We start from the raw sequence: 19,877 nt of genomic DNA, 5'->3' as shown, positions 1-19,877 counted from the left end.
CGTCCCAGCCCTGATTCTCCATTGCCCCAATTCACAGCTTGCAAAGGGAGTATGAATCACTTGGTTTTAAGTGTTTCACACTTGCCTTTTGTTGGTGCAAATAGCTGTAGGAGATGTGGAGAATGCAGAGATGTAAGCAACTGTCAAGTCAAAATTCACTTTCAAAATGACTGGTCATGAAAAATCCTACCTTCCTCTTTCAGGTGAGCATGAAAAATTAATGTTTCGTAACACCTAGCTTTTCTAGGCAGTTTTTTGTAAGTAGATCTGAAAGCGCATTACAAAAACATTGTCCCTCCTGGGGAAACCTGCAGAATGCAGTTTCTGGGGAAACTGGCAAAACCCCAAACTTATTTTCTCAGGACACCCAAAGGACCTCAGTAGACCTAAGAACAAAACGCTTGTCTAATGCATTAGCCATTGCCTGGTATTGTATTACTAGGCCTCCTAAGCGAGACCAAGAAATTTACTGGAGCAGGGACTGTAATTCAATACAGTGTGGGGCAGTTGGGCTCCTTGGTGAGTCACAACCTCCCTCTCTGAGCTGATGGGAGCTCCTCCAAGCACGGAGATCCAGGAGGCAGGGAGAAGGATGGGGTGGCTGGTACTCTTAGGTCAACTCCACCCTTCCCAACATGAACGAATAGTCCTGGTTATCCCTGGAAGCCCCTCACTGTTAACGCGCTACGGTGCCCTGGGCTTCCTTACCCCCTTTTCAATGGTATTGGTTTGGCATATGGTCCCCTCAGCAGCAGGGATGCTGTTGGTTATGCAGCGGTTGCTTTTACTCAGACACCATAACTCACTGCAGACTTCCTGGAAAGAGAGAGATGTTGGGGGAGAGAGGGGAAGGGAAAAAGAAAGAGACAAAGAAATGGAGCCAAGATTAGGATTCACTCATGCTAGGGGCTGCTAGGACTGGGGTAGCAGCGCACTGGTGTGCTTGAAAAGCACCAGCTGGGTTAGGACACTATAACAGAAGTGTTTTCAGCATAGGAAAAAAAAAACCAAAAACGAGAAGAAATCTTGCAAGGTGTTCCCAGTGTCAATCAGCCCAAGGCCATTGACAGATCACCCACTCACCAGACTTAGCCCAATCATGTTTCCTGGGGACAGGGTTTTCTGAGATTTCTGAATGTCAATGAGCCAAGGCGCCAGAATTGACTCCCCAGCTACTCCATGCATCTAAACTTAGTGTTTGCGTCACACACAACTCATCTCCTCAGACATCCCAATAAGTCCCAAGTTAATCCCACTGTGCTCTGCTCCAACCCTTCTTCCCAGGGTTACAAGCTGAGGAATGTTTCTGTTTTTGGGTCTTAGCTGTTGAGGCTAAACACAAGGGCCAGTCCCTGATGGCTACCATTAGCATCTCTATGCCACTTGAGTCCAGATCCGCCTGGTCTCTGAGGAAAGCTGGGACTCCCTTGGAGTGTAAATATGGCATATGGTTAATGTCAAATTTGGCATCTCCTGTAATAGGAACACACTGCAGGTCATGGTTAGGCTTGTTTGTGTTCTGGTAATCTTCCGCCAGCTTAACAGTCCTGAAGGGCACAGTTCTGCAGTTAGTTTTAGAGCTGCTTTACATATAATCTGAATAACACCAAAAACTGAACTAGCCCTTAAGCAGCTCCAGAGGTGGGTACTTTTGCTCTCTGCCTGTACTGGCTCTGGAGTGCAGTTTGACCCAGTGAATGAAACCAGACTGCAGACTCCAACCCTCTTTCCAGGAAGCTGTCTGAGCTGCAGACCCTGAGCTCCAGTCATCCCAGTCTCTCATAGCTCCAGCAAACAAACGGGTCCTTCAGCTGTTTCATCTCCTCTACCAGTCAATTTAAAGCCCACCCAAAAGTTAGCTCCATGACAGAGACTCTGCAAATTCATCACAGCTGCTCTGACCCTTGGAACCTGCTCTGCTACTGCATCGGCCAGTCCAGATCTCAACACCTGCAAACTGCAAAGCAACAGCTAAAAACCAGAGCTGGGTTTCTTGCCAGGCCATCATTATGCTCCTCTAGTTACTGAAATGAGCTTAGGAAAACTTCCTGCTCCTCAGAAAATGATATCTCATGACTTAAGTTATATTTGAAAGTATTAAAAAGAAACAGGTTCACATTGTCAATGGAGAAAACTGAGATTTGAGATGGGAGTCCAAATCGCCACAGCCACTTCTAACACACTTCCAGTACACCAGGAAGTGTACTGGATGCGTACATCGATGTGTTGGTGGTGCATGCCAATGCTATGACATGGCCTGAAGGAGCTGGCGCACTCAAGTGCCGACACCGGTCGAGGCTAAAGCAGTGGGACCTGACAACACAGAGCTCCTGCAGGCCGCCTGCCTCCAGTCAGGTAACAGCCTGTTCATCATTCCTTCCAGATTTGTTTTAGCCTTTCAGTAAGGAATTCCTTGGCCTTGCCAACAGCCATGCTCTAAACAGAAACCGATACCCAGGCAAGATGAACTGACTCAACGACTGGGAATCCTCTGTTCGGGTACCAAGAGGGGTGAAAACACAAGCCTAGGACTTGCGTGCTTCCCCTCCACTCCTGGATTGCAACAGCAGTGTGCCACTGGCTGACTCGGCTTCAGGAAAATGCTGAGGAGTCGGCACTAAGTGCCTCTGCTCTGCAACTGGCCTCCTCCAAGATGCAAGGGGATTAGGTTCCCAACTCCTTTTCCCAAGCCCAGCTAAAACTAGTTTTAACCAGTGAAAGCAAAAAGTCTCTCCCAACTCAAAAAAGGCTCCTCCATTCTGCTCCTATAGAACCAGTTTGACTACTAGTAAATATGAGCTGGTGTTTACCGAAAAAGAACTTCCCGGCTTCAACCTGTTACATCTGTTCATTCTGCCTTCATCCTATTCCTAATCTGCTCTATGTTGGCATGGAAATGGAAGATACCAGAAGAGAAAGGGAAGCTCCCATCTTTGTGCCATTGCTCTGGAGTTTGTTTATATGGGGCAGGGGATGAATGGATGGATGTGCACATTAACACAGGTTTACAAACATGAGCCCTTATGCCCTTTGTGGCTCTCCCAGACCACACACAAGACGGCCTGGGCTAGAAGGGTCATCACAAGGACATCTTGTTCTCTTGTAATCCTTGTATTGTATTTGGGAAGTATCTCCTTAAGTTAAAAATTAGCTGGGAAACAGGCATGTAAACGTGGAAAGTTTCCATTCCCCTGCCTTTGGTTCAGATTAGGAGGGACACTAACTGCAAGATCGGTAGTACGCAGCATCAGATAACACAACCACTTCATTCTGACTCAGATCTTTCCTGCCACTGCTGATGCTCTGGGCACAATTTGAGACTGCATCTGCCCTACTCCCAGCTGGCTCTGGGGCACTTTTCAAACTGGAGCCTAGGATCTGGGGCCCTGGGTCCATGTCTTAAGACAGTATTGGACCTGTGAGAGCCAAGCTTTGTTGTTTGATCACCGATGAGCTCATGAGATCAAGAAGAGGAAAATAATTTCATTTTCTGTTTCTTAGCCAAACTAACTAGATGAAGATGCAGGATGATAAACTGATTAATATCAGATGACTTCAATGCCACTGATGGGCTTGGATCTACATGGCTTCAAAAGAACCCAAAACCCAACCTGACGTCTTTCCTTCTTCCACAGCTTTCCACGATTTGCAGTAGGGTAAATATACATACACGTGTGTCTGTCAGACAATACAGATGCCAGTGTATCTCATTGCTGGATTTTCTGCTTTCTCTTGGGAAAGCAGATGCTTTACGTAGTTAGCCCTCAAGTGCACACACTTCCCACTCACTGTTTTGCTCATGTAATTGGCAACGTTCATTATGTTAAACACACCAAAAGGTCAGGCTGAGGTCCAGGAAGACTCTTTCCTCCTGAAACAGTCTGTCCTTTCAGTGGTTTCCAGGATTCAAGTACAAGGGTATGTCAGCATGTGATGGTAGGGGCACCTTAGGTGGGCAGCCTCAGCCAAGACACATCCACAATATATCTGCCTGCCTCACCTGGGAAGACCTCTCACTGAAAAGTTTCTCTCTCTAATTTTATGCATGCAGTGATTTGTATAATGATTTCTAGCAAGGCTTCTGAAAAATACTCTGTTAACTAACCTCCACTGACACAGCAGTCTGTATGAGGGGACTGCAACTTGACATTCAGCTACAACCCTTGTGGTCCAGCAGCAGTCAAAGTGTCAGGTGAGGCAAGAGAACTTTTCCCATAGGACTAACGTGACGAAAACTGAGCTGAGGTCAACCTTAGCAGATATGAGATGACCTCCTCTGTCCTCACACAGGGAAGCAAGGCAGAGCTCACAGGGAATGTGCAAGTGCCCTTCATTTCAAGCAGGACAGTAAAGCAATGCGGGCAGCAGAGGAATGGCCCCATGGCCCTTTGCCCTGTATAGCCCCAGTTCTCCACCCCCTTGAAACCGATAGTAAAGCAGGAAGGCTCTCTACCCCGTATTTACACTGGCGAGATTTAACTCCGTACTGGAAGCGGCACTGCTCATCTGCATCATAGGCCTGTCCCGGAGCCACCGTTGGGTAGATAAAGTCTTGCTTGGGAGGAGCGTTGTTCAGGCATAATCCCATCCCGGAGCTGGAATGAGGAGCAAGAGATGAGAATCAGAGCTGGGAAAGGTTTGTAGGAAAATGAGATGGTTGAGAACCAGCAGCAAGCAAAACTGGTCACAGCCTGGGGCTAAGCTCTCACAAGCTGGTCTGCTATGAGAGATAATTCTATCGGCCTTTTTGGTAAGTATATTTCTAGGCATAATCAATGCTGAAAAAATGCTCTAAACTCTTTCAATCTATGTCCTCAGAGCTTTTATGTCCTCAGAGCTTTTATGTCCTCAGGGATGGATTCGGGGAAACATTTTAAGCATATGTTCATACCTAGGTAATTCTAGAAGTTCTAGTCTGAAGGTTTTGCAGGCTATTACCAATCCCTGGCTGCCCTTACAGGGTCCAAGGTCCAGCAGACAGTGCGTTGCAGCACACCGGCAGCCCTGAGCCCAGGACCCCGGCACTGCTAGCACTGGCTATGAATAGGTGAAGTGGCTGCCCTTACACTATACGGCTGCAGAGTTATGATTGAGAGCGGCTGGAGGTGCTGAGTGTGGAGGGCCCCCTGCTCTCCAAGCCCCATCCTTCTGCCTGCCAGACCTTTGTAGGAACATCCAAATTTTGCAAGAAATATGTCTTTCCCTCCCCCTTCCTTGCTGCTATAAGTTCTCCTTAAATTAATGCCCCTGTCACCACTCTCCTGGCCCCATGTCCCAAGATCTTGCACACATCACAGCACTGGCATGGAGGAAGCTCTTAGGCCCATGTTCTCATGTGGGGGTGGTGAGAACAAATTACAGAGGGACTGACATGAACTCACCATCCTCCGCCAGCCCAGCTGAGACCTCTCAGGGTTACCTGAGGACAAGGGAGCCTCTGCTAATACATTTTTCCAGCCTTGTACATGGAATGTGCTTTGCTGTGTTGTGAGTCCAGGGGTCAAAGGTCAAGAGGGACAGATTTTGCTGTGGCCAAAAATGAGCTGCTAGATGTGGAATTTCACGATAAGCCATGCTGTTCCAACCAAACCTTCTGAGATGGAGGGACACTCCAGAGACCATCAGAAAGGTTTGCTTTCATATTACAACAGCAGTGTCTCAATTTTGATCCTTGTCAGTGAAGTTTTGCTACTCGGACCTTCCTGAAACTACTCTTGTCATAATGACCTTACACACTTGCTTTTTCCAATTCTTATCCAAGATCTATCCAATCTTTCTGTTAGGTAGTGCTATGTCCTACCAAAAGCCTCACTAAAATTGATCCTGACTACTTGTTTTTTGACAGAAACCTTGTGGACTGCTTGAACTCTGGACAAAGAGCTCTCTTGGGCTACAGAGACATGACCCAGGTAAGATGATAGCATCAAAACCCTGGGGCTTAGAAGCCTAAATCTATTCTCCCAAAGCCTAAATATATTTTAAGAAAAAAAAAACCTTCCTAAGTTGTTTGTTCACACCTGAAAACTCTCCTCCTCAGTATGTGGGGAAGCTGTCTACACTGTGCAGATCCAGAGTCTTGTCTCCAAATCCTCCTTCCCTACCATATCAACCCTTTTCTGTGATTTCTGGCTGAACTTTGGAAATATCCAAAGCCTTCAGAAGCTATTTATTTATCTGTGAAGTTCTTGGAAGAGAGGAACCTAATTAAAGGTCTCATAGCTGCAGGGTAAATAGAGTTAATATCTTTAGGGCGAGAAGCAAACCACAGGAAAGTCTGGAGGAAAGAAGGAAAGCGTATTTCTGGTTGGGACAGGATGAAGCGCTGAGAGGCAAGACATAAGGTGCACGGGATGTTTGCTTTGGGGCTTTTCTTTGGCTTTGCCTACTCCTCACAAGTGGCTGTGAGAGGTTGGAGATGTGTACTGGCTGAGAGATAGAGGGAAGGGCGAGGTGAGATGGATTCCTTACTCAAGGAAGCTGGTGATATAATCCCTGCTGCATGTGGACCATACAAATGGGTTGGTCTTCATGGTGATGTGAGCAGCCATGAGCTTGGCTGTTTCTTGCCCACGGGAGCCACAGCTGTTGCCGACCCCATCATGATTCATGCCAAACCTAGAAAACATTACCATGGCAATAGAAACATGATCAACTGCTGCATTTTTGACCCACCTTTTGCACTGGTGTGGCTGACCTGAAAAACCAGACAACAAGATGTTGGTGACTGGACCGCCTCCTAGAAAGGGCCTGGCAAACCACAAGTAGGTGCAAGTCTGACAGAGGGGACTAGTGTGGTCACAGAGAAACAGAAACTATTGCAGACTGGGCACAGTCTGGATGAAAGGAACAGGCCTGGCAAGGAGTCCAGTGAGGGCACATCTCTAAATTATGACATCTAAGGGCCTGATATGCAAAGACATTGTGTACTGACATAAGCAGAACATCAGATCTGACCATTTCAGAAGGACTAAACCCCTACGGACAAACAAGTCTTCCCAAGCTCCTGAGAACTGATCCTCACTAAGTCTGTAGAGGTAGACCTAAGTGTCTCGGGGGAAAAAGTCCCTTCTGGTGGTGCTGAGTACTGTATGGTGCTAGGGGCAGGACAAATGGCAGGGTGGTGCAACAGCATGTCAACATGTCAACATCCAGCATGTCAAAAGGGAACTTTCAAGCCATGTCGCTGTGATCCAGCATAGTAAAGATCTGGGGTACAAAGGGATGTTGCTGTGCACTGACTTCGCTGGATAGACCACAAATGAAATTTCTAAATCTCTTGAGCTGCAGAATTCCTGTGTAAAAGAAATTTTATAGCTACTGCTAGCAGAAATAAATCTAGAGGAGCCCTTCCCTTGTGGTGGCCACCCATGGGAACTCTTCAGATATAGTACTCACGTGTGGCCGATCTCATGGGCAATGGTGAAGGCTGTAGCCAGGCCAATGTCCTCATTGATGCTGCAGCTTCGTTCTCGTTCRCACATCCCACCCACTGGGGCCAGGCCTAGGGAAGCCAGATAGAGCTGTCACATAGGGCCAGCACAGAGCATCTGTAGGGGACATGGGTTGCATTTGGGGACTAAATGATGTGCTTCACACTCACCAGCACTGAGCACACCCTGCCGTTAAAAATACCTTTCTTCCCATTGGCTGCTCTGGGCTTTGGGATGGACCTTGGAGTTTATGGGTAGTGAGTACATGTCAATTAACTGACTTTGCACCATGACATGCTTGGAAATGCTAAGGACAGGTCAAAATCAAACAAATTTCTGACCCAAACTCTAGGCTGTGTGTGCAGGTGGGGAGCAGGCCTTGTCACCACACTGCCGCTGCTTGTGGGACAACCAGGGGGCTATTTTGGCTGGGACTTGAGACTAGCCAATGCAAGGGCTTGGGCATCTAAACCTTGCCAGAGCACCCTGGGTAACTGAATAATCCAGAATCCATCTTGACTGTCTGCATTTGACACACAGCCACTACAATCTGAAATCCAGCCTGACTCCATCTGTAGGGTTGAAAAACACAGAAATACCCTTCGATCATTGCAGTGGTTTCCCCATACCCTYTGCATATATAGTATCCCACTAAAGCAGTCATGGGCCAGCTGTGCTCTGCTCCACAGTGCAAGGGAAGCGAGCAGGCTCCATTAAACGAAGGAGCCCAGCTACCATGACCCATCCAGCCTCTACCTCCCTCCTAGGCACCTCGTCTGCAGCCTCATCAGGTCGGAGATCTACCAACTTCTTTTTAACTGAAGTGATTCACAGCAATAATCCCTTCCTGACTGCTTAGTCTAGACCAGGGCAAGACAAATTGGGAGCTACAGCCAAAGAGAGCTGCAGGGTCTGTCTGTGTCTAGCAGTTTAAATAAAGAACTCCCTTTATAGTCATCACAAAAAAAGTCTTATTTCTCTCCACTAAGCCAGGAATACTCCACTAGGCTATGGACCAGCCTTAAATGCGAACGATTCTTAATCATCGCACTGGATCTGACCCAGGGATATAACAGTGAAGTGTTCCAAAGCCCATCCGTCCTCTGGACTGCTGCTTTTAGTGTTTACCGAAGTAGGGAGGCTCTATAGTCTAGTGGGCTGGAAACTCAGGGCCTGTTTCTGGCTCTGCTGCCACTGCTCTCGGTAGCGTTAGGCAAGCAGCTTCTCCTCAGCCTGTTTGTTAGGAAATGAGGATGGTGCAACCCTTCCTTGCCAAGCTCCTGAAGATGTGCTGGTGAGACATGACGTCTCTAGCTAAGGGACAGCTTTCATCATTGCAACAGATTCTCGGAGCAAAATCCTACTTACCTAGCGTGCCACATGGTTTATTCTTGTAGATGCAAATATCATATCTGCGAGAAAAGAGAGGAAGGAGGATTATTAGGAACAATGCTTACAATTTTGGTGACTCCAAAACCTTTCACAAATTCATCTCAATATTACCCATGTGATCATGTTCAAAATACTTCAAACAGCATACATAGTTCATGTGACATTTCTGGAATGAAGAGTACAGGCCTCTAAAAATAAGATAAGTCTCTGACATGTGTTTTAGGACATTCACTTTCGCCAGGTTGAGATTCACTGTGAGTTTTTAATGACAGTTCCTGCATATTGGGCCTTTAACTATGAGCCAGCGCTGGAAGGGATCAGAGGTTTGTTTTTTATGTAATGCAGTAAGTCAGCAGGGAAAGGGACAATGCTATTCCAGTCTTGAAGCCTTGAAGCTGTTTGGGTAGTCAGTCCTGTTCTGCTCACTATAGTCAAGCTCGCTCCCAGGAGCCATCCACTGCTCCACTGTGAAACCCTGAAATCAGGGGATCTACCCCAGCAATGCAGTATTGAAGAGGACAGGGCCAGACTCTATGCAAGTGTGCAGCACTGTGAACCTGAGCCCCAAACCATGGCTAGGGCCAGGTTACAGGTGTGTCAGCACAGGGAGATACAGGGATAGAGGCTGGCTAAAGACATCTGTAAATTGAGATCCATTGCAGCAAATTATATCAGTCAAAAATGTAATGTGGACAAAAAAATTAAAAAAGAAAAAGGAAACATCATTTTGATTTGAAAGCACGTTTCATATCTTAATTCACTTCAGTTGTATTAAAATGCTAAATTGATTTTCTACATTTTTTTTCAGTTTCTTTCTTTCTTCGCTGAGAATTTTCCAAACAAATTCAATATAAGTTGATTCAGAATGGCTCTTCTCGCCTTCCTTGCCTTGACTTTCAGCCGCTGCACCAAAGAATCAATCATTTGCACATCTTCAGCTGTGTACAAGTCAAAGCTTAATGAGGACAACAAAGTAAATCTCACCCAAACTGAAATGCAGCACCATGCCATGGGATGCAGCAGCAGCTCCAGAACAGCACTGGAGACCAATTTGGGCCAGAGAATGAACACTGTATTTTAACTGTGGAGATGACAACAGCCATATGCCCTCCTTGCTGCCATTTGCTCATCTTATCCAGATCCTGTCCAGTCCATGGCCTTCATCAAACATTTGGGTCTTGCTGGGAACTGATACGGGAATTGCTGGCTGAAAGGGGCAAGGTTAGTACTTGGATGCACGTGGGATCTGCTGGTGGGGGGACCACTGGTAACTGGGGCTGGAGAGCTGTGTTGTGGGTGCTGAAGCTTGGTGGCGAGGTGCGCTTTCAACCTGTGTGGGAATGGGGCTCAGCCCCAAGGATGCTGGCTGTGGAGGATGTCAGCAAGGCCGCCTGTGCAGCAAATCGCTGGGTCAGACACTGGCTCATCCCATTGGCCCCACGGGTGTAAAACCAGAGAGCAAACAAGCAGACAGCGCACAATGGGTTAAGTATAAAATGTTCCTGGTAATGGCTCCTGTTCCTTTGGCCTCTCCTGCTCACTGGAAGTGTCCAAACCTCTCACCCCCGACAGGAAACCAAGCGAGTGAAAAACATTTGTTGCTTTGTTTCGAGCGGATTCCATTAAAMCCTTCTGAGGTTCTGATTTGACACGTCTCTGCAAGAGAAAAAAGCCCACAGCTCAGCAAGATGTTATCGGGAGACGAGAATTTATTAGAGACAGGGCCGGATATGCTTGGCCTGTCCAAGGGCTGGCGCGGGACTTGGCCTCAGCAAGGCAGGACCAACGAGTTGCTTAGGGTTAGTTCAAACATCTGGTGGGAGGCCGAAGAATTCGGAGTCAGCGTCCGTGTCCCACACGTGCGGAGCGAGGGGAGGAAAAGCAGACACTGCAATCCTGGAAGGGTGAAGCCGGGGCCGAGAGGGCCTTTCGCTCGCTCCTCCTCCAGCACTGTAAAAATTTCACAAGCTCCCTGACATGAGCCAGGCTGCGTGCGTCTCCTGTGGCTGCAGGGAACTGGAGCGGGAGCGCAGTGCGCAGGGAAGCCAAAGAAATCGGCTCCCGCTTGGAGGCTCCCCTCTCTCTTGCTTTCATTTTACGACTTTCTTCCATTCCTCCAGAGGAAAAAAAAAGGCACAAACAAAGCTTGCTTTTGCCATGGGCTTCTTCCCATGCCTCTGTACCCCTGCTGAAGCTGTGTTTGTGTGGGTGCCAGAGGGCTGGTGCTGATCGGAGAGAGGCAGGGTGGAGCGGGGGCAGCACCTCCTAGCACTGCCTTTCAGCACCCTCTGGCCTTCCAGCCACCTCTTCTGCATGCTCCATCCTTTCAGCTATCCCTTTCCTCTCCCATATCCTTCCAGCCATCCCTTTGATCCTTCCGCTGTCCCAGCTGTCCCTTTTGTATTGTCTGTCCTTCCGACCATCCCTCTGTTCTTCCAGCTGTCCCCTTCTACCCTCTGTTGTTCCAGGCTCAAGCATCCATTCATTCTCATAGGGGTTATTTGTCCTGTGTGTTCAGGCCCTTTCACCCAACTCTGCATGTCTAATTCAGCACCTAATTTCAGCTACTGACTTAGACTGTTATTATGGGAATGGCGAGAGGTACAGCGTACAATTCTTCTTGCCCTAAAGGAGATCGGATGAAGTCATTTCCGCCAACTACCCAAGGAGAGGGGTCAGCCCTACACACAGGTGAGCCAAATCCCATGTCGGCTCAAGGTACTATGCTCACTGTCATGATGCATGGATTGCACTTCTACCCTCTTCCCCATCTTTCACAGAGGGGGCAGACAGGGCTCACCCTTTCAGAGGCTGTCTGCTGACACACAGCTCCAGGGTAGGTTTACGCATGCTCAACACTGTTGAACGTACTGCACAACGGACACAAATATCTGCAGCTGCAAATAAGCTTCTTGTCAGTCTTGAGAGCCCAACAAAGATAGAGGGAGGACACTGGAGGATGATTGCTATTTGAACTGTAATGATCTGTATCACTGCAAGGTAACTGGCATGCAGGTGGGCTGAGTGACAGTTGCTACCAGGCCAGCTCACGAGGGAGTGTATCGGAAGGTGCAGGTAAACTGTGCATGTATTACCAGGGTAGAGATGGAGGGCTAGCAACAGCAAAAACACCTCCTCCAGAAGGACAGCGCTGAACTGGGGTTCAGCCTTACCTAGTGATCAGTACAGCAGTGTCATGGTTGGCTATGCCGTTCTCAGGGATAGCATTCCCATTCCCATTCCTGTTCACGATGGATTTCTGCCACTTGCAAAAGCTGTCCAGGGATTTTCCAGCATGATGGTTAATCTCCAGGGTAGGCTGGAACGGAAGCAATATAACGACATGTTCCCAAAGAAGCTCTGATACGAAGGTGCTGTCTCTTCCCACACCAATTGGGCACTGACACATTCAGATGCCCCCCACCTTGCATGGAGGTAGTGGGAAGCAAGATTTTAGGAGAACTAAAGCTACTTTAAACTCCCTAGAGCCACCCTATCATAGACTTCTTAGAAACAGTCCTCAGATTCCCAGAGGAATTCCCAGATTGCAATGRCCTGCACATCCAGGAGAAGCACACATTTCCACAAAAGAAGGGCAGCAGTATGATGGAAGTTGGCTTGGCAAAGGCTGCCTTACCTGATCCTCAGTGAGAAGAATCAGCCGGGTCACTAGGATATTGACAATATTGCCCAGACTCGAGTCCTGGAAAAGTTTGGCAACCTGACCTCCAAGAAACAAGAAAAGACGAGTCTTAAAAATGAGCTCACTGGCTAGATGGTGGTGCAYGCACATGTTGGGCAGCCTGTCAGAYGGAAAGAGGCCTGCTTCATCAGTGTGAGTTGTGGGGTCTGAACACAATCTGATCAGGAAGTAGAAATGGGTACAGGACTCCACAGTGGATTGCAGAACATTCTAAACATCGTTCAGACCTTGGTGTCTCCTTCTGGAGTGATTCTAGTAGTGAAGCCCAACTGCTACAGCAGCTGGCTACAGCTCAACTGCTACCYGCTCCTTGCCTAGAGCTCAGGTGAGGAAGCCCTGTGGTTCTGGCATTACACAGCCAAAGAGACAAAGTTTTCCTTACTGCCAATCAGCGGGGAATGRCACAGTGTCTCTTAGAAATCTACTGCCACGCGATGGGCATTTTACATCAGATAAAATGGTTAAAACCTGTATTGCTTTAAAATCTGGCATCTGCTTTAGAAATGCAAACAGARCAAGCCATGAAAACAGATCCTGTAGAGGACAGGACAAAGAATTATCACACAGGGTCTTTCATAGGTTTGATGGACAACTTCCAAGCCTGTCTCACCTCACAGGAGGATTTAGCATGGCCAGCTCAGGCTGTTAATGCGTCTAGCCTGGTATCTTGTCTCCAGCGATGACCCAAACCTGATGCTGCAGAGGAGGTTCCTCTGCAGTAATTCGGAGAACTAGGCAGCACTGCAGGGAAGAATAGGAGATATTCCTTCCCTCTCCTCCAGCTGATCAGCCCCAATGCGTGAGAGCTTGCTGCCCTTGTGTTTTCCCATGTGCTTCTCAGTTTGGCTGGCCCTATTTGCAATGCTAATTTGAGATGAGAGAAGCTGTTCAAAGAAAGGGCTTTGTTCTCCCAGTCCAGATCTGGCCTGCAGCATGGTCAGACAGGCCAGAGTTTAACTTTCCTAAATAGGTGCCCCCTCGTATACATTAGAGCGCCCCTGGGCTCCACAGATTATGACTGCTCTTAAACAGTGTCAACATGTCAGGTTGTTGCCCCAAAAAAGACCTTGCTCTAGGGACAGAGAGAAGCCATGACAACCCTGGAACAGATCTGACTTCCCCACTGTGTCCCTTTCATCCCACTTTTCTTGCAGGAAAAGCAGCTGGCAGCCTATGCCAAACCCTGACACCTGGGGTTAAGAACAGGATTTATTCCTGTTTTCTCTCTGCTGCTAGGGGTGTGAGCTCTGAGGTTCCCCTGAAGGTTTGTGATATGGTTATAACACTTACAATATTCATGATGGCCAGGATGTACTGCTCTATGTCCCGTCGCCCATGGTAGCCCACCATCATTTTGTCTGCCACCACCAGGGTCTCCACATAGCGCTCAGTGCTGACAGATCTCTTCAGGGGCAGCTGGCCTCGCTGACTGTGGTTGCCCGACGGCTTCAGAGGGGAGGGCTTCAGTGTTCGCAGCCACCAGTGTCTTCCCTTCCAGGGCTTTTCATCTGAGGATGAAAAGAGATTTTTGCATTACCCTCCAGCAGCATTTCAGCACCACATGGAGGTTAAGAGGCTGACAATATTAGCTTGGTTTCAGCACAGAGAAAGAAAGGCCATTGCAAGTCTCTATGCACCACACACAGACCCAGCAAATGTGCCCACTATCATGGGCCTGCTCTTAGTGCCASCTTCACTCAGTTAAAACTACCCTGGTTTTGTCATCCCTCCCTGCCCCAACCCAGTCCTTGAGTCCTTCCCCCACATGGCTCTACCCCCTCCCAAAGCGAAGCTGCCATCCCAGCTGCCCTGCTCATCCAGCTCCCAACACCTTCTCCCACGGTGAGACCTTTTCCCTCTAAACTCCTGCCCATCCCTATCCAGCTGGCCCTCCTCCCCAGGCACTTSAATGCTCAGGAGCACATCCATCCTGCTGCTTCAGCTTAGAGACACCTTCATTGTGCATTTGACTGCTTCTGTGCTACAAAGTCTTGCCCTTGTCTCCGTCTCAGGGAATAGCTGTGCAGATTTAGAAACTACACAGACAAGCCATTGCAGATTATTTCCTCTTTCCTTTTTCTGCCAGGACAAGAACTTTGGACTTGGTTTTCCTCTGCTGTAATGGTTGCACCCTCCAAAGCAGCAGCAGCAGGTTTGTAGGACTTTGCTCCAGGCTTCATGTGCTACTGACCTGACTGTAGAGATGCACCCAGTAGGGCCATCAGCTCAGGCACCAAAGCCTCCATCCTCGACTTGTAATACTGCAGAGACTGCTTGGAGACTACTCCATGGAAGGAGAGCTGTCTAGGGGGTTACAACTGATGATATTGTCCTGTTGAGAGAGCAGCTTAAATTCTTCTCCTCTGCTCTGATGCAGGGATCATCAGAAATCTAGTGAGACTGGGATGATGGACTGAATCCCTGCAGCCTACCTGCTGGATTTGGCTCTGGCCCTCAGGCTGATCAGAGGGAGCTTGCTGTTCAGTGCTCAGAGGCTAGGCTGCTTTGGGCAGGTCGGGACGGGTCAGGACCGTGAGGCAATGGGAGGGGGCATCTTTGCTGAGGCCAGTTGTGCTGTGCTTTTTCTGAACTGTATTTGGCCTGTGGCTCCTACTCCATGGTCTTCGCTTTCCAAGAAACAATTGGGAACAGGCTTTTGTCTGGAAGCTGGGGAATGTGGCAGAGAGTCAGCAGAAGGGGAGTCTGCTAGCAGCCTCATGTAATGTGACTTTGGGAACCATGATGGGAGGAGCAAGGCCAGGGAAATGCAGGTTGTCTCCCAATGCACCATCAGGCTCTGAGTGACAGTGGTCCCCTCACATCATATGGGCCATGCCCTGATGTTTCCAGAGGCTCCATCCCTTCTAGCTCATCTGGTCAAGTGTCACCACAGGAACAACAGATTAATATCCTGAAAGTGATACACAAACCTTTTGGGAGCAACAGGAAGCAGCCTTCCTTCTTCATCCTCTGACACTAATCCATAAAATGCCAGCTGGTGTGGGAACACTATTTCCCTTCACCTTTCTTTAGAAAATCAAGAGAAGTTGCTAAACAGAGGAAATGGTATCCTGCATATGCACAACATTTTGGGTGGATGGAGAAACTTTCCCAAACATTCCCAAAGACCAGGGATCTCTGCTATGCTCTGGGAAACGGACTGACTGCTAGCAAGGAGGAGAAGATCATAGGCTTGTGTGGGAATAGAACAAGGGTAGACCTGTTTGAATCCTTTAGGATGTTAGAGGTCTATAGGTGTAGAGGTTAGGGTAGATGCACAATCATTACCTTTTATAAATGTCTCCCATTTAGCCCACTAACGGGATCCCATATCCCACCCTACGAGACATTTTTCCACTTGGGTCTTTTGCAGTAGCAGAAGTATGCTCAATGTGGACAGAAGTTTTGGAAATTGAACCCCAAAGACAATGCTCTATTGAGCAAATGTGAACCACAATTTCTCAATATCTTGTAAATTGGCCAAATCTCAGGAGATTTTCTTAAGAACAATAAGAGACAATTTTTTCCTCTTCTATTCCACCCTCTACTGACAAATCTAAAGGCTGTGCCGTGAAGCAGAGTACGAGAGATTCGCACAAAACAGGCTACCAGAAATGCTTAACATGGGTAAAGGAAATATATAAATAAAACTTTAAGTGCAGGAGAAAAATTTGGTTTCTTGCTGTAGAGGGCAGTGTGGAGTTTGAAAGTCTGGTGTATAGGGACTTTTCCCCACCCTGCACTGGGATGGACTGAGGTTGTGTTGGTAGGTCCAGATACCTAGCACGCCGCAGGCTGCATCCATGTGTGGGTACTGGAGAGATGATCGCTTGTACACGACGTGAGGGCTGCCCTTGCCCTCATTCCCTGTGCTGATGTTGGCGCCTGGGCTCAGTGGTTCAATGAAATACTCTTCTTCATCTGCAACTATCACCCCATGCTGTGAAAGGAAAGAGGTGGAAGGGAATAAAAAAGGGAGAGAAATAGGTGACATAGTGGTGGCTTTCCATAATGATCTATCCGATGACTAACCTCTGAACTTCGAGGGATTGACAAATACTTTTTGAGAACGTGCAGGAATTCATCTATGCACAAACACTGAATCACATGAACCTATGGACCAGGCCAAACTGAGCCAGCTGCTCTTGGACGCCTTGGGGCAGCTGTGTTCACTGAAGTCCTTTGAGAATCAGTCTCTCCTTGCAAAATTATGAGTTTTTTTCCTATTCCACACACTCATCAATCTAATTGAGTTGTCTTTGAGACCCTAAATATCATGCCTTCAAACATCAGCACAAACAAGCAGTGAGGTCCACTTCCTACACTCTTCAGCCTCACAGAAGAACATTTTAAAGGAACTCAGGACCATTACCACCAGCCGGGAAACTGAGGCACAGAGATGCAGAGCAGTACAGAGATTTAGAGGCTTCTGAGAATCACACTGAATCTTCAAAATCTGAAGTCTGATTTGCAATGAAGCCAACAGGGGCCAAAATCTTTTGCTATAGCCTGAACCTGGTGTTGTGCCCAATAGGCAACATTGCCCCTTTTAACATTTCTGCTCCATTAGCTGTTGATTTAGCTAGTCAGCTCTTTTGTTCTCCCTTGTTTCATTCTTTGACTGAAAAAATCTCAGGTGTGGGCCTAGAAATGGCAACCTAAAAATCTTCTTCCAGTTCAATACTGTATAAACAGAAGCTCCAAATGCTGTAACAACTCTCTTACTGTATTTAGTCTCATGTAATTCCAAGAAACAGTGGTGTGCTATTGTCTGGACTTTATCAAAAAGCAACCAGGGCACAGAAACATCCCTGACATCGCTCAGGTAAACCAACAAGTGTCCCAAGTTCAAGACCCACGTTGCCAGCCAGTCCTTACACTCTCCACGGTCAAGCATAGGTCTAGGTGTAAAGACGCATAGGTCCTGTCACCAGCTCTGCCATCACTTGTCCTTTGCATGTCAAAACACTTCACCAGTTCCCCTCTATGCAGTGGGGATGGGAATAGGAGCCCTGATCTGCTTGGAAGGGGTGAGGGGAAGTAGGTCTCTGTAAAGCATCTTGAGGTCCTTGCAAGGAAGGGGCCAACTTTGTAACAGAGTTATTGCTGAGCAGTAGGAGAGACCTCTGTTTGGGTGGAGGCTGTTTCTGTAATAGGTCTCTCCATCTCTCCCTTCGCCGCTGTGAAAGCTGAATCAGGGCAGTGTGTGCACAGCGAAGTCCCCATCTCCACAGAGTGCCGGGGGATTTCCTTCTGCACCAAGCTCTGTTGCTCTTGGCTCTGCTCCACCTTTTAAAACACAAGTGAGGTACTGTGAGGTTAGCCTGGCGAGGACTTTGACGGAAAGCCGAGTGTCGGCCGGTGAAGCCAGCTGGCTGCTGGCTTTGTGGGACGGGGAGAAGGAGGTCACCGCCGGCTTAGGGCAGAGTAACAGGAGAGGAGAGCATGTCCTGCCTGAAAACCATGTACTGCAAGAGAAAAACTGTTCCTAACTGCCCAGAAACTTATATGTGGAGTCTCTGCACAGCATGTTAGAAGCAGGAGACTCCACCATCTGCCCAACAACCTTTGGTAGTGAAGACCTGCCATCACAGGAGTCTAAAAGCTCCCTCATCACTTACCCCGAAGACCTGAGCATAGAGATCTGGGTCGTGGACRTGACACATGCCTGTTGAAAGGGGGTGGCAAGAAGCCTTTGGAGACATCTCTGTGGTTTGTGGGGGAGCTAAACTGGATATCCTGTCTAAGATTCACTCAGGTCATCTGCAGAGAAAGGATGGTTTATCCTATTAGCTTATAACCTCATTTAGGAAAGCATGGTCACAAACTGCAACTCAGCTCTTCTACCTCCTCTTAAATATGCACAAATCACTTGATATTAGCATCAGCAGCAGGGCCATCTGCCTAGCTCTGAGTATTTAATGTTCTGATGATTTCAGGAGGGCGATTCAGATGAAAGCAACATTTCAGCACGAACAAACAGGGTTGTAAACTTGGCCTTTAAACTGTCATTTTATGAGCTCTGACTCAAGAGGGAAAAGAGTGACATTTCTTTCCCAAAGTTGTTTTCCCATAGCTGCAAATTTTCTGATGGTAGGACACCAGTCTTTGGGATCTCATACAGGCAGTGGGCTGAAGCCTGGCTTTGCTTAATACAGGATTTTCAGTTCCCTGTAAGGCCCAGGCAGAGCTCCTAGGGCTGCTTCCTGCAGGTTCCAGCTGCTTTGTGTTCAGCCCTGCTGGCGGCCTTGCCTTGCTGGCAGCTCACGGCTCTGTGTGTTTTGGAACATGGACCATTTTGCCCTTTGCTTCCGACAACTTAAACCTCAGTGACTTTTATCCTGTTCAAACTGAAATGTAGCATGGTGTGGCTTCCGCAGGGAAGCCCTCTGCAGTGGGGAGGTGTGTGTGTTGATGTACACTATCTATCTGTACGCAGATTTGGATGCCTGCATGCTGGGGTGGCAGGAGCACATGGAAAACACAGCAAGTGTGTGATGTGCATATACATATGTACATATGGCCAGAAAGATGAGTCAATGGGAGTGTACACAGATATCAGCAGTCTAAAGCCAGGGTGCCATAAGGTGTGAATTACATGTTGCAAGTGTTTGAAAGCAAAAGGGATTACAGTTACATCTTACAGAAGCAGAAATTAGATAGGTATGTGGGGAAGTTCAAGGAATGGAGGATAGTTTGGGTTTTGTTATCCATTTTCACACCTTACGTTGGGCGTTTTTGCAGACATGTTCTTCCCTTTTCCTCCTCCTTAGTGCACAGCAATCCCCAGTAAACAGCACCTGATACCTGCCTGTGGCCGTTTCACAACACGTAACACACAAGTCCCTTTGCACCATCAGTAAACTTAGCTCTGGCAAACATGAGTCCGCATGTGCAGCATACTATTGGCATGTGCCAGCGTGCACCTGTACCTCATCCTCAGAGACTGCAGAGACTGAAGGCTCTCTTTTGCGCCTACTTGTTGCCACCTAAGCAAACTTGATGCCTACCTGGAGGAGAGTGTGCTGTGGCAAGTTCCTGACCCTGTCTTCCTCCTTAACCCAGAATATCCTCCCTGTGCTGATGTCTGTAGCTCTCCAGTGCGTAAGGATGGAGGTCAGGAAAAGGAGAGGTTGTTGCACAACCCTCTGTACCTCTTTGTGCCTGGCTGCATTCTCCCCCAAACAGCCCTGGCATCTCTCCAGCACTAAACTCTGTCTGTGGACTAATTTATCCCAGTGCAAGTGCTGCCTGCCCATTGCTTGCCCTGGATTTGCTGCCCACTGTGAAGTGAGGAGGTAAGCTAATGCCAGATCCCTTCTGAGCCAGCAACATCCAACTCACCCTTCAGT

At 48.0% G+C, this 19,877-nt stretch overlaps 1 protein-coding gene across 4 annotated transcripts in view; it reads right to left on the bottom strand.

Moving 5' to 3' along the window:
- ADAMTS10 (ADAM metallopeptidase with thrombospondin type 1 motif 10) overlaps nt 1-19,877 on the bottom strand; it is a 62,911-nt gene that overhangs the window by 21,937 nt on the left and 21,097 nt on the right. For 3 of the 4 annotated variants that reach the window (XM_085312367.1, XM_085312368.1, XM_085312369.1), the window contains exons 4-12: nt 16,306-16,465; nt 13,816-14,033; nt 12,460-12,543; nt 11,996-12,141; nt 8,799-8,842; nt 7,396-7,501; nt 6,469-6,615; nt 4,454-4,595; nt 709-816 (exon numbers count right to left, since the gene is read on the bottom strand). In XM_085312367.1, the coding sequence (XP_085168493.1) occupies nt 709-816; nt 4,454-4,595; nt 6,469-6,615; nt 7,396-7,501; nt 8,799-8,842; nt 11,996-12,141; nt 12,460-12,543; nt 13,816-14,033; nt 16,306-16,465 (1,155 nt within the window). The remainder of the gene's footprint in view (nt 1-708; nt 817-4,453; nt 4,596-6,468; nt 6,616-7,395; nt 7,502-8,798; nt 8,843-11,995; nt 12,142-12,459; nt 12,544-13,815; nt 14,034-16,305; nt 16,466-19,877) is intronic. The other variant, XM_085312370.1, reaches the window with a different exon arrangement.

The sequence above is a fragment of the Rhea americana genome, unplaced genomic scaffold (assembly GCF_003343005.1).
Source record: "Rhea americana isolate MKP2758 unplaced genomic scaffold, rheAme1 scaffold_361, whole genome shotgun sequence".
NCBI classification, from domain to species: Eukaryota; Metazoa; Chordata; class Aves; order Rheiformes; family Rheidae; genus Rhea; species Rhea americana.
Note: the sequence above shows the minus strand (reverse complement) of the source record. Positions and strands in the feature narration are given on the sequence as shown.